The sequence below is a fragment of the Artemia sp. Qi Xiang Cuo genome, chromosome 9 (assembly GCF_049724085.1).
Source record: "Artemia sp. Qi Xiang Cuo chromosome 9, ASM4972408v1, whole genome shotgun sequence".
In the NCBI taxonomy this organism is placed as follows: domain Eukaryota; kingdom Metazoa; phylum Arthropoda; class Branchiopoda; order Anostraca; family Artemiidae; genus Artemia; species Artemia sp. Qi Xiang Cuo.
In genome coordinates this window covers 40,998,356-41,013,210 of record NC_142802.1, presented here as the reverse complement: position 1 = coordinate 41,013,210, position 14,855 = coordinate 40,998,356, and the positions used below count along the sequence as shown (strand labels likewise).

The window sequence follows — 14,855 nt, the reverse complement described above, 5'->3', positions numbered from 1 at the left end:
GAATATGCCTTTAAATTAGCTTTGAAATCTTTTCCTTGCTTTCAATGGAAGAGCTCTTTCTTTTTATCTTATTTCTGATTGTCTTCTAAATTCATCCTAGGCCTAACAAAGATATAATTTGTGGTACCGGTCCTATAAATACCTGGTTAATTGCTGTTAAAATGTGTTAATCAATAATTGTACGTTGATAAGTACGGTCCTACGTTTAAATTTGCAATTTTGGACAAATTTTGAATATACTTTAAAAATTGGCGATGAATAGTGTTTTTGGTAAAAAGTCCTTGTTAATATTACTGCTAAAGAATTTTGGTTGGATGAAGAGGAGTATCATTGTTTGTATGGATGGAAATTCTATGAGACTTTTTAATCTTCTACATAGCTAAAGCCATCATAACCTCTACAATAGGATTCTCTTATCGATAAATACATTACATGCATTTTTTTAAATTCATTGAAATGCTTCATATAAGTAGAAAAAGAAAAATATTACGATTTAAAATCGTTGAAAACCAAGTTCCTAGCAGTATTTGCCACCCCAAAAAAAAAATCCTGGCGGGGCTGATGATGGCTTGCCATGCCTTTTCGACCTCTGTGCTGGTAGATATAGAAATCTGAAGCATTTTAATTAATTCCTTCTCCCCCTACCTCTTTCAACTTTTATCTGGAGGCTCATGAAGAGTAAGCAGTTTGAACATTAAAATGTATTCTTTTAAGCATTTACCCCACCCCCGCTTAAACAATGACTCACCCCCTCCCCCCCCCCCTCATTATAGCTGATTTGCAATTACAGATCACCAAACGTAATTTCATTACAGATAAAGTGAATCAACTTCTTTGAATCCAGTACTGCCACCGTGTGGCATTACTTCTTTTGCAACTGGGAAGCCTAAACTGTAGTTTATTGATACTTTTGAATCAATTAGCTTCTCAGAACTTTAAATTGTTTGCAAATTCGTCCTCTTTGGGGTGAAGTCTTAGTTTTGCGCCCTAAAGTGGCGGAAAACAAAACTTTCCCCTGGCCCAATCTGTATGGTCACTTAAAAAAGATCTTTAAATTTACGTTTCAATGAGCTCCCTCCTAATTATCTTGGACCTTCGGTTTGATACAATCACCCCTGGAAAAAAGAACAACATATAAATATGCATCGTTGATGTTTCTTCTGAAAAAATGCGACATTCCACATTTTGAAGATTGGAGTTTGATACCTCTACGGTAGAGTTCTCTGATATGATTTATCTAATAAAAGGATTTTCAATAAGATCGCTTGCTTTTTTTGGGGTGTTTCCTCTTTTTTCAAAAATCAGACAAATTTTCTCAGATTTTTAGTTTTGGGTGGGTGACAATAAACTGAAAGAATTCTACATATTCAGAATTAGCATAAAAAGCCAATACTGCCGGTATAGCAATTGGTATAGGAATCCCATTTTTAGTTTTGGTGAATATTGGCCCAAGTCACTTTTTACTTTCAGTGTTTTATCACAAACTATTTGGTAAGATTCTCTTGGGACGCACTTTTTTTAACCTTTCCTTTTATACAGTTGAATAGGACTTTTTACTTTCAGTTTTTTATCACAAACTATTTGGTAAGATTCTCTTGGGACGAATTTTTTTTTGAACCTTTCCTTTTATACAGTTGAATAGGGCAATAAAAAGAAACAGGGTCAGTTTGACAGCTAGGTAGTAAATTTAAATTTTGTTTTTCTTTTGCTATTCTATAATATTTTAAATTTCTGAATATATAAGGGTTTAAGTTCAAGGGAGAGAATTGTTCTGTTATGAAAGATGTACATTTTACACGGCCGTTATAAAATCAAAACGTGGTATCTATGAAGGCAGGATGATTTTTGAGCATCTTTACTACTTCTGTAAACTATTCTAAGGCGTGGCGTAGTATATTGCATATAGTCAAGTCTACATCTGTCATAATCTAGGGAACCAATAAATCTTTCTGTAATTTTGGTTTGAGTTTGATTTTCTTTTGAAATTAAATACATAATAATTGATTATATTATTGATTAAATAAATTGATCCCTTTGCCAGGAATCCTTGCCGTTTAATATTTACTGTATTTTGTTTCATTTTGCATGCAATTTAATTACTCTTTTTATTTGAGAGTTTTTCCTAAAAGTATTTAAAGATAAACTTATTCCTACAAAAAAATATCCTGAAATATATTCCCTGTCACCCGAGCCGTACTGCTATTTTGGCGTCTGCCCCCCCCCCTGGAAAATTTGCTGCCGGCGCTCTTGATTTACACCATTCATTTTTATACAACCCTGAAAAGGTTATGACAACTTTGCCTCTTACAGAGACTGCCCGTTTTGGCTTTACTCTTAATTAGCCATGTCTCTCAAGTTTTTCATCACATCCACCAAGTTGAGAATTCAATTCAATTAGTTGTGTACAATTCAGTGTATAATTCTTGCGGACGTTTTCAAATCATTTTTAAAATCACCCCCCCTCTCTCTCGGAAAATTTTCCCTGGGAATTCAACTCTCTCGGAAAATTTTCCCTGGGAATTTCCCTGGGAATACCCCCCGTTTATTGTTTTATGTCAAAATTCATTTTACACCACTTCATTTTTTACGACAATATTACAGAATAACCAGTTTTTGAACTGATAGTCTCTCGATTTTTAGGTTAACACTCTACCACAAGGCTATGATCTATATAAAAGGAATTACGAATATTTTGATTGAACAATATGGGTAAATTTCAAAACTTATATCTCTTTTCCTAGGGGCTGTGGGGGATCGTGTGATCCCTAAAGGTGTATTTATTGAACCAAAAAGCTATTCTGAACAAAATGCCTTTCTCAAAATTTTGATCCGACGACTTTTGGGGAGGGGCTTGAGTGCGGGGTAGTTGTGCAAGTTGTTCCGCAATCTTTTTTGTCACTTAAAAGAGCACTAGAATTCGTAATTTCTGTTCGAATGAGCCATCTTTCGATTATCTAGGATCATTGGCTGGATACGATCACCCCTGAAAAAAAAAATGAAAAAATAAACATGCATCTGTGATCCACAAAATAAAAAAATTCTCATTTTTGTAGATAGGAGTTTGAAACCACTACAGTATGGTTCTCTAATACGCTGAATCTTATGGTGTGATTTTCTTTGATCGTTAAAATTTCTTTGCTTTTAGGGGGTGTTTCCCCTCTTTATCCAAAATAAAGCAAATTTTCTCAGGATCGTATCTTCTGATGGGTAAACTTAATTAATCTTATATATTTGGAATCAGCATAATATGCTGATTCCTTTGATGCATCTATTGAGATAAAAATTTCGTTTTTTAGAGATTCAGTTACTATTGAACCGTGTCGCTCCTTACTACAGTTCGTTACCACGAACTGTTTGATAACGCGTGATCGTTTCCGCAATAACAGAGCTTTCGCCCCTTTAGCACTCACAGTGTACGCTTCATTCCATTTATATATAATAATCCTCGCTGTGTGAAAGTCCTCAGGACAATTCTTCCAGTTGACTTGTGAAAAGTGTGTGCCCGAGGCCAATAAGATTGTATTGAGCTGGTAAATGTGTGAGATTGGTAAATAAAACCAAGCTCCTGTAGATTCAAGCTGCTCAAGCCAAACCACAGTTCCCCTAATCCCTATCTACATACAAGGTATGTGCAGGTCCCTTAACCTGTCCAGGAGTCGTTCATTTGCAGGTTTCATATAAGTGGCTGGTTCAGGAAGGTAAAAACTGCACATTTCTCTGCATTTAATTTTAAAATTTCCATATTTCTCCACAAAATTTGCACCCGGTCGCGCAGATCCTTTGTGAAAAATTCTTGCAAGGTCTTTGTTCTAAAAATATTCGTCCATCAGGTTTTAAAGTGGAATTATGATAAATGAAACTGATGGATTGTGGTACTAAGACCTTTTCTTCCTAAGAACTGATTCAATTACTGTTTTACTAACTGATCTTATATTGTTTTCTTTTAAGCTCTCATTGATTACAGATCCGGATACTGGTAAAATAGATACAAACGTCCAGCATGAATTGTGCTTACTCTGTGAAAGGCATATGAAACTACCATCTGCTGACTGCAAAGGTGAATACTTGGAAGAATTTGTTAAGGCTGTTCAGACACTGTTCAAAAGACATTGCTACCAGTTCAAGTCACGGACGGAATTTGAAGGTATTTGATGCAAAATATTTTTTATTACTCTTTTAGGGCATTCATCTTTGAGTGAATCGTTAGGGTCAATAGTGTCTTTTCTTATCTTTTGTAGAAAGAATTTGAAGTTTTATGATCTTTGAGACTATAAGGGAGACCCACTATGCTCGGTATGAGTTTTCTAAGGAGTACTGAGATAAGCTGTTCTATTAAACATGCAAAACGTTCTTTTCAATCTTATTATGGTACAATAGAAACGTTGTCAGCTGCTTGTGAAATTACTGAAAAACTTCAAACCCTTTCTTGTTTGCTTTTTTTTTCTTTTATGAGGAATTCTCAAATATGGCCACTTTTGCTTTGCATCCCAAAGATAAAAGGACGTTAAATGTACAATTTTTCAAGATATTCATATTCATTTTCCGCTGAAAAACCAAAAGAGGTGTATCATTCGCTGTATTCTATTTTGATTAACCAGAATGCGTTGAATACAAGGGGTACCCGAATGAAAGTAAGACTAATGAGCAAAATGTATCTAGTCGCGTTATTCAGCAGTATTCTTGAGGTTGTATGTGCCAACACTGCCGAAACTGCGGTAGCGTTGAAGAGTGAGGGAGATAACAATTTTGTAATATAAATACATATTATAACTTGAATTTTTGTATAGCCTAAAATTTTCAGTTCTATTGTAAACTAGTTGCTTATTAATTTTCCAAAACTTATGTTTTAGATACTAAAGATTATGTGACGCCATTGGCCGATCAAAGTTTCTAACTGTTTGTTTCCAGAAATTTCTTACCATGTAGATACAGTATTATAGCACACTTGTCAACTATTGGATTTACAGAGCTGAATAATTTCCCTTTTTTAGACATATTTTCAAAGCACTGGAAATACCTTAATATAGTTGTCGCTATGCAGTCGGGAGCTGAATCTGAATTTGTGCACTAGCCAAGATGATAGGACAGTTCCTGTTGTGCTCTGAAAGTAACTTGTTTCCTTCCGGAGGAACTGTGCACCAAATTTTTTTTCGCTATTTAAGTCTTTGACATAGCTTTTACTAGAAAGTATGAGACTTATCTTAGCAAGCTTAATCACCGTTCTGTAATTGTCTCAAAAACTGATACCAGGAAGTAAGAGATTCAATTAAATCAGTTAGTTTTGGAAGTCTACATCTCTAGAGGGTTTTTTCTGGTACTTGCTTTACATGAACTTCGAGTCCTCCATATGACTGACTGCTTGACGCCCTTTGCTGAATATTCAAGAATTATTGAGATCTGGAAGCCGCTTTTAGATAAATCAAACAGTTCGTGGTAAATAACTGTAAGCAAGGAGCGACCCGGCTCAATAGTAACCGAAACTGTAAAAAATGGAACTATAACATACATAGATTTATAAAAATAATTAGCTTTTTATCCTGATTCCCAATACATAAGATTCATTAACTTTGGTCATACGCATTAAAGGCTACGAATTTTCGAAAAAAGGGGGGAACATAAAAGTCATAGAATCTTAATGAAAATTACACCACCAGATTCAGCGTTTCAGAAAACCCAGATTCAGCGTATCAGAGTTGTGAATGGTAATTGCCCCGGGTAAATTTTCACCGGGATTAAATTGTCTAAAGGATATTTCCGTGGGGACGAGGATTTCTCCTGGGAGGTGGGGCAAGATTTCCTGGCATTATTTAAAAAACGATTAGAAATTAAATGAAAAAAAAGTTTTTTTTCAACTGAAAGTAAGGACCAACATTAAAACTTAAAACGAACAGAAATTATTACGTATATGAAGGGTGTTGTCGCTTCCTCAACACCTCGCTCTTTACGCTAGAGTTTGAGTTTTGTCACAATTCTTTAAGAACGACTCCTGAAACACAAAGGTTGTTTAATTAGAACAATAAGAAGATGTTTTAAAAGTACTAAAAAACTTTAGCGTAAAGATTGAGGTGTTGAGGAGGGGGCAACCCCCTTCATATACCTAATAATTTCTGTTCATTTTAAGATTTAATGTTGCTTCTTACTTTCAGTTGAAAAAATTGTTTTTTTATTTAATAAGAGAAAGAGACGAATATTATGAATGTTGACTCTTGTACCTGAAAACTGTGGAAATGCACAATGTGTTTGCTGTTCTAATTTCTCAGCAATGTATTTATTATGATGCATGTAGCAATTAAAAACCTGACTTTGCAAAGTAGTTTAAAATCTACTTTGAGATTATAAATCAGATCTATTTTCAAATAAAAGTTTGTCAATATTAAATTCAGATGCACAAATTATGGGGAGGGGGGGCAGGGGTGGCTGCAGTTTCCCCCTTTCACCCTAGACTTCGAAACATACCTTCTTATTTCTATTTTATAGCTATTTTCTATTTCAGCTACGTACTATACTAAAGCACAGAGACTGGGTAACATGTCGTTTGTGTTTGTCACCCCCTGTGCTTCGTTTTTCACAGCTATTAAATAGCACTATACTCCTAAAACTCCTAAAAGTTGTGTCACATTGAAACACAAAGTACACCATTAGAACTGCCTTGGCCGAAAACCCTAGAAAGCAAACTTAGAGTCTCTTGGCTTGAACAACAAAGAAAATCCATTGGCTTGAAAATCAAGGAAAGTAGCTTAAACCATGATATTTTGCATCGAAAGCATCTTTTTTCCGTATCTCCTTCTCCGCAGTTAGCGGGTCACTGAAACATCATAGAGACCTGTTTAATGGCTCATTTTAAAGTAAATTGCCATATATAGTGCCTTTTGTAATTAACAAAAAATAGCCGTTAGAAATAATTTTAATCGCTGTTGCAGCAGTAGCTGCAATCTAGTAAATCGTGGTTGCCGCAGTAGTTGCTAATTAAGAGAATTAATATCCACGGTTATCTCTGTTTTAGGTATATTTGCTTAATATTGTTCTGTTTTTTATTCTCATTAAAAAAAATTCGAAAAAAATCCTTGCCCCCCCCCCCTACATTTTCGTGACTCAGTGCCGCTGATTAAATTTATCGGTCTTGCTTTTGCAGTTTTATTGGGTGACAATCTGTTATACGTTGGAATAAAAGCATTCATCTGTGCTTGAAAAACCCGTAGAAACGATGTTCAGGTCGGAAAGTGGGTAGTTTTCCTGTTGATCTTCATTCTCGCTGACTTATGTTTTTGAAAAGAATCTCTGTATCTGAGTTAGCCAGCACAGACAAACACTCCAAATCGGGCGGGACTCCAATTCACTTTTGTAACAAAGGTCAAAATACAAATGAAAGGTCCCAGTAAAGGCCCTTGTGCAAATACTGAAGTAGCCTCATAGAAAAATTGTGCTCTCAAAGTGAAGTTAAAAGTACTGAATTTAAGCTTGAAAATAGTAGTCGAGTACAAGTAGCACTCACCACTAGTTGACGATTTTCGGATGCTGATCGGCTAAAGAGATTTAGCATATGATTTAACCCTTATTATAACATATTTGGTCTCTCAAAAGTAGTATCACTGAAAAAAAAAATTGCAGTCCATCAAGCAGATTAGGATTGCCAAAGGCACGATTTTTTTGATTTTTTTTTTTTTTTATCACTTAACTAAAGAATCAAACAGTTCGTGGTAACGAACTGTAAGTAAGGAGCGACCCGGCTCAATGGTAACCGAAACTCTAAAAAACGGAATTTTGATACCAATAGATACATCAAAAGAATTAGATTTTAATTTTGATTTCAAATATATAAATTTCATCAATTTTAATCTTACCCATCAAAAGTTACGTGCCTGAGAAAATTTGGCTGATTTTCGAAAAAAGGAAGAAAGACCCCCTAAAAATTATAGAGCCTGAATGAAAATCACACCATCAGATTCATCGTATTAGAGAGACTTTCTGTAGAGGTTTTAAGCTCCTATCTACAAAAATTGGGATTTTTCCTTTTTTTCCCCTAAGAAATATCCCGGTGGGGGTTGTTGTTGTTTGTTTGTTTGTTTTTTTTTTTTTTTTTTGTTTTTTTACCCAGGGGGTATCGTTAACGAACCGGTGGCCTATAAAAAATGTAGATGGGTAATTTTACAGAAAAAAAAAATTTATATTTCCCATTTTAATTTAAAAAAAAAAATGGAGGGCAACTAGGCCCCCTCCCACGCTCATTTTTTTCCCAAAGTCACCCGATCAAAATTTTGAGATAGCCATTTTGTTCAGCATGGTCGAAAATATGATAAAAATGTCTTTTAGGATGACTTGATCCCCCAAAGTCCCCAGGGGGAGGGCTGAAAGTTATGAACTTTACTCAATGTTAACATATAGTATTGGTTATTGGGAAGTATACAGACTTTTTCAGAGGATATTTTTTCTGGTAGGTGGGGGAAGGAGAGGGTCGGGGGCTATATGGAAGGATCTTTCCATGAAGGAAGTTTTGATGGGGGCAGGGACAGTGCTATGAAGGGGGCGCCGGATTTCCCAGCATTATTAAAGAAAAAGATCAGGAATTAAATAAAAAAGAACAAGTTTTTCAACTGATCAACTGATTGTGATTAAGAGGTCATTTTTAAAGAACTGGAAAAAAAATTCGAACTATAGTTTAAAGAGCAGGGTATTGACTAGGGGGCGAACCCCCTAATATACGTGTTAAAAATTTATGAATATAGAAGTTCGTTACGTAAGTTAATTCTAAGTTACGTATATTTATTACTAATAAAAACGTTCGTAAATAAAATTAAACAAGTTTCGAAAAAGCCATTTAACCAAATATAATATGCAAATTTTGTTTTAATTATTCATGTACGGTGAGCCAAAATCAAAACCTGCATTAATTCAAAAACGTTCAAAAATTAAATAAAAAAAACAAGTTTTTTTAACTGAAAGTAAGGAACGACGTTAAAACTTAAAACGAACAGAAATTATTCCGTATATGAAGGGGCTGTCCCCCTCCTCAACGCCTCGCTCTTTACGCTAAAGTTTGACTTTCTCACAACTCTATTTTTTTAAACAATAAAAAAACTTTAGCGTAAAGAGCAAGGCGTTGAGGAGGGGACAGCCCCCTTCATATACGGAATAATTTCTGTTCGTTTTAAGTTTTAACGTCGTTCCTTACTTTCAGTTAAAAAAACTTGTTTTTTTTATTTAATATATCACTTGAAACGAGCACCTGCTAGAGCTATTAAGATTTTTTCAGAAAGTGGCCATTTTTTTGAAAATTTTCTATTCTTTTTTCTTTTCTTTTTTTAGGGTTAACTTTTTATACTTTTGAAACAAGAGAAAACATATAAGGCCCAAACTGTTTAAAAAGCCAAGTAAGAAGCGAGGAAAAATGCGTGTATAAAACAGTGGATACTATTTATCTTATAGTACTTAACTGAATGCTTAACTGTTATGTACCGCAATGGTGCTTAACCAACGCACTTGATTCTTCGCTTTAAACTATTTATTGAAGTTAGTAATTATTGTAAAGTAGTTTTCTAGACACAGTAGACATGGTATTTTTCTTTATAGGTATCTTCAGTTTGTATCGAATAAAGAGTGTTTTTGTCAATCAGAAAGTTGAAAAATTGGTGAATGAATCACGGGAGATTGAATTTTCAAAACCGACTCACTCAACAGATGATGAATATCAGCTTTTCTTGAAATTGTACGATATCTTCAAGTCACTAAAAAGGTACCCAAAATTGGAAAGGCTTGTTTTTCAAGGTTTTATGTCAACAGCCTTCAATATCTCTAGATATAGGAAGGATATACGAGTAAGTTCTAACCTTCATTTTGTCAATTTAGAATTTCTATTCAGAACAATTTTTAAGCAATTTCTCTGGAAAACATCTAGCAAATCCGGATCCGCTTTTCGAACCGCCCATGCTTCGGAGTCATATATGACTACTGTCATCACTGTAGCTTCTAATATTTTAATCTTGGTTGGCAGACTTATCTTCCTATTCTTCCGAACTTTTTTTAATTGTGAAAAAAACACCCTGAGCCTTGGCTATTCTACTTTTAACATCTTCACTGCTCCCACCATCTTTACTAATAATACTACCAAGGTAAGTGAGGCTGCCCACCTGATCAATCTTTTCATTGCCCAACATAACCTGTTCATCTTCACTTATTCCTACCCTTAGTGACTTAGTCTTCTTAACATTAATTCTCAGACCATTTCTAGCACCCTGAACTCGCAAAACTTCTAAAAGTTCATTGATTTTGCTCATACTTTCCTCTAGGATGCTTAAATCATCAGCATAATCTAAGTCCAGGAGACTTTTTCCTCCTCATTTAATTCCGTGGTCTCCCATTGCCTTTCCTGTGCTCCTTAATACAAAGTGTATCAAAATAATCCATATAAAGGGAGATAGAACACAACCCTGCTTAACTCTTGATGTAATACAAAACCAGCTGCTAACCTCATTTCCTATCTTAACCGCAGCAGTGTTATTCTCGTACATAGCACTAATCACTTTAATGTTTTTGTCTGGTATACCATACAAGGATAAAAGCTCTTCTATCAACAGAATCGAATGCTTGCTCATAATCTATAAAACTGAGGGCCAAAGGTGTTTGACAACAACTCAGGCACTTCTCAATTATTAACCTAAGAGTGAAAATTTGGTCGATGCATCCTCTATCTTTTCTAAAACCGCACTGTTCTTCTCTTAAAAATTTGTCCACGGCATCTCTCAGTCTCAAAAGTATCATGTTACTAAGTAATTTGCTACCTACAGAGACCAGACTAATGCCTCGATAATTGCCACACTCATTTTTATCACCTTTCTTATAAAGTGGCTTAATTAATGTTTTCCTAAAATCATTTGGTACCTCCCCTTTTTCAAAAATCATATTCATAATTTTCAGTAACTTATTTCTAACCTCAGAGCCACCATATTTAAGAAACTCATTTACTACCCTATCAGCACCTGGAGCCTTATTATTTTTTAATCCCTTTAGTACTGTTGCTAATTTCTCCTCACAAAACAAATCTTAATTCACATCCAAGGTATCACAAATTTTTTCATTTTCCTCAATATCTCTAGGACAATTCCTAGAGGAAAGCATATACATTCTTATTCCGTCTATAAACATTTTTACTGTATATTGTTTATGACAGTTTCGCCTTACTACTTGTGTAATCACCACTGATTTTACCAATCAGAGTAGCATTGTCAGCGATAACATCGTGCTCACTTCCGATACTTTTTTCATGCTCCGAGCCAGCGTTATCATGTTTATCGTTTCCGACCTTGTCTAAACGAAGCTCCTCAAATCCTTTCACAGCTTTATCCCAAAAAACTTCAACGGTATCTAGAACTTTGTAGCCTTTCTTCCGCTCAAAATAAAAAAGAAGTCCGACAGCAACTGATGCTGGAAGAACCAATTCAACGATCTTTGATAACAAATTCATTTTACAGAAAGAATTACAAAGTTACTTGAACGAGTCAAGTCGTTTCTAATTCTTACCTTTTTTAATTTATTTTGAAAAATTCATCTAGTGGAGGTAATTTTTCACCGATATCGATTCTGTTCAGCTCTTACAGACAGGATATTTTTACAATTGCTGTTAAATAAAAAATCGCTGTTAAGTTAAACACATTTTAATTTTTTTTAATCTAGTTTTGTGAGTTTTGCAATATTTTAGTAAAACTTTTCAAAAGCAACTTTTCAGAAGATACTTGTGCTGTGTTATCTTGTTAAAGATAAGTTTGTCACATCGTCGGAAGTAAAACAAAATAAATATATTTTTTAAATAGGATCATTTTTTACAAAAAAAAATACATTTTTATGTATACGCTTGATGAGTGACGTCAAAATCGTGGTTTGTAACCATATATGACTGAAAAAGTAAGTGCAATATTTATATACATTTATTTTTCGACAAGATAATATAAGAAATACATAATGGATTGATAGAATTCGTTGTAATTGGGGACTGTGTAAGTTTCATCGGATATAGCTGAAATCTAGTAAAGAACAGACCACGGCACATAGTAACTAAAGGTTAAGACAATACAAGCATCTTTGAAATAACACAAAGTAATGATTTTGTTTTTCATTTTAATTTCCATCTTCGCTTTTTTCTCCCATAAAAAAAACTTTGTTTTTCTTGATTAATGGAAAAAAAAATGGGTTATATCGATGTTCATGGGTTATAAGCTATTCTCTTCACTATATTCATCAGTACAATTTGAAATCCTCTGCCGCATGGTGTTTTGTTACCATTTCCACTGCTGAATTCCTCGAACCTCATAAAATTCTCACAAAGAAAAAAAAATCAAAGGTTTATCAACCAAATATTGGCAAAAATATAAACAAATAGAGAGCGTGTGTTCTTTTCTAAGAATAAAGTGTTAAATGTATTCCTTTAAAAAATGGTGTTGGGTTTGTTTCGGTTTGAAATTGAATTCTGTATTTCTTTTCCAATTATATCTGTGGTTTCTATTTTAAAGTATCCTTCTTTTTAAAGCAGAGAAATTACAAGATGTTTCACAGCATGTTGAAAAAGGAGTGTATGAGATTCCTCAAAATGCAGTTTCTTGAAAACATATGCTTTCAAAACTCAGTGGAAATTAAAGATATGAAGCAGTCTCGGCCTAATAGCCTGGAAAGTAATAATTCCATCGCTATGATTCTTAGGCAAAAAATTGTATGGGGGGGCTGGAGAGGGGGTAAATGCCACAATAGTGCATCAAAGATCAGTCTTTCTTTTTGTTGTTCTCTGAGCGCGGGACTAATGCAATATAGAAGTTCGTTGAAAATATCGCTGATCGGCAACATGGTTTTCACAGGACTGAAAGGAAACGGTGGCTGGCGTTTACCTCCCCCCTGGAAAATAACCCCCGCGAAAGATGCCCCCCTCCGGAGCATATAGAAAAATGAAAAATGATGGAGTCTAATCGAAAAAAAACCAATAAGATGTAAAAAAAAACTTATGAAAAAATAGTGAAGAGTATATGAATAGTCAAAAGTGATATATGCGCGATGAGGGAAGTCCCGGACTTCCTTATCGTTGTCATCTTGTAACAGTTTTATAGCATTTTTAGAACACAAAAAGGTTTAGTATTAGCTTAATAAGGGCATATAACCCTGAGATAAAAGATAAAGATAGAGAGCATGAAACTAAAGAAAAAAAAAAAAAAAAAGAGCTGGAACATCGGCACTCCAGTAAAGAAAAGTCATGAGCTACATCTTGGTTCCACCGAAAATAAAGAGGCATGTTTTTTACTATATTTAGATGAAAGAAGAATAATTAAACCTTTCACTTTGATAAGAAGGAGGTAGAGGACATAGAAATGGTATATATCAGGTAGGTATTACCCAGCCTACAAAATGAGCTCCTTCCTTCCCTCTAAACCATTAGGACCAGATGCAGCCAGAAATCGTCGTGGTTTATTTCTCTTTACAGGCTCGCTAGAAGGTAAGTTTGTACGTTTTACAGGCACGTTTAAATCCATGCGCGCATCATTTTTTAATAAATGGAACCCTGCATTTGCCTATGCTCTCCAATTTCAATCAGCTCTGGGAAATCCAAAAACGATGAAGCAACACATATTCATCACTTGAAGTTGTATCAATAAAACTCTTTAGAAGGCAAACAGAAACGAAAAAAACTTACCAGAGTATAAACTGGGACATTAAAGACGTTTGAAATAACTTGCAATATGGCAGTGTTAGAAGATGCCCCGCCAGTAATAAGGATGCTTGATGAGTGACCTAGAATAAAATAGAAGTTGAAGACTATACATAACTTACAATAAACAATCAGACACATACACTAGTTTCTTTTTGCACACCTATACACGGAAGGGGGGGGGGGGGCGGGGATTGAGAATGCCCTTTAGATTAGTTCGAAAGACCCTCTTCCCTAGGAAAATAGAAAAGTAGTTACCTAAGAATACACTTTCTTAGGTTCCAACCCCCACCTCCTAGGGGGCGTTTTGAGATATGGAGGACTTCTCCCTGATACCGTACTAAAGAAATAAAACAAACTAAACTTTTTCTAGTTTTAGCCTCCCCTTTACAAGAAAATCCTCTCCCCTGAAGTCAGTCCAGTGTTCACTTATGTCTATTTCTTATATTAAGCTTTCATGCTTAGGCATCCTAAGACAGAAAATACAATTACTGAGACAAAATATTGAAGAAAGAATCCGTGACATGTTGGTTGCACCATATTTGACCCACAACCCTCGATGTGACAATAAATATTGCAGATTAATATATCTGTAGTCTAATTTTACCAGTCCGCGGTTTGTATGAACTGGGTGATTTCAGCGAAACTGTCTAAATAGTAACAGATATTCATGCTAAATAAAAATTCCTGGGGTGTTTGACGTGCAAATTTATAGGAATAAATACTTTCCTTTACAAACCTCGCATATAAAATATTAGCAAACAACAGCCTAAAAAGTAATGAAAAACAAAGGAAAAACTTTAGATGTGTAGAAATAAAATTCGAAAGTGGAACCAAATAATAAACAAAGATTTGAAAAAACATATAGCGTTTCAAAACAATTGTAAAATAAAACATAAAACCTTATAAAAAAACAATTATTCCTTCAATGGATAAGTTCGTAAGTTTCCACTTTTGGCGTTTTCTCTTTCGTAACTTTCCAGTCGATCAAGAATTGTTCGCCACCAACGTATGGCAAATGCAAGTTGAAGACAAATCTACGCATGTTCGTTGGAAAACATCAAAAAGTAGTCTTTTCAAAATTGCGGTTCAGCTATCGATTCAACATATTAATTTGGCAATTAAGCAGAACTCTTTTTACAATTAATGCTGCACAAGTTGAGACTTCCATAAT

At 34.6% G+C, this 14,855-nt stretch overlaps 2 protein-coding genes across 3 annotated transcripts in view; one reads left to right on the top strand and one right to left on the bottom strand.

Annotated features, from left to right (window-relative positions):
- LOC148948655 (general transcription factor 3C polypeptide 3-like) overlaps positions 1-14,855 on the top strand; it is a 117,486-nt gene that overhangs the window by 86,028 nt on the left and 16,603 nt on the right. The window contains exons 11-12 of the mRNA XM_089094564.1: positions 3,965-4,144; positions 9,568-9,812. Of these exons, the coding sequence (XP_088950690.1) occupies positions 3,965-4,144; positions 9,568-9,812 (425 nt within the window). The remainder of the gene's footprint in view (positions 1-3,964; positions 4,145-9,567; positions 9,813-14,855) is intronic.
- The window catches only part of LOC148948654 (xylulose kinase-like), a 31,961-nt gene continuing 19,951 nt past the window's right edge, over positions 2,846-14,855 (bottom strand). The window contains exons 3-4 of one of the 2 annotated variants that reach the window (XM_089094566.1): positions 13,667-13,764; positions 2,846-2,983 (exon numbers count right to left, since the gene is read on the bottom strand). In XM_089094566.1, the coding sequence (XP_088950692.1) occupies positions 2,978-2,983; positions 13,667-13,764 (104 nt within the window). In that variant the 3' untranslated portion in view covers positions 2,846-2,977. Of the gene's footprint in view, positions 2,984-13,372; positions 13,765-14,855 lie in introns of those variants that run through there. The other variant, XM_089094565.1, reaches the window with a different exon arrangement.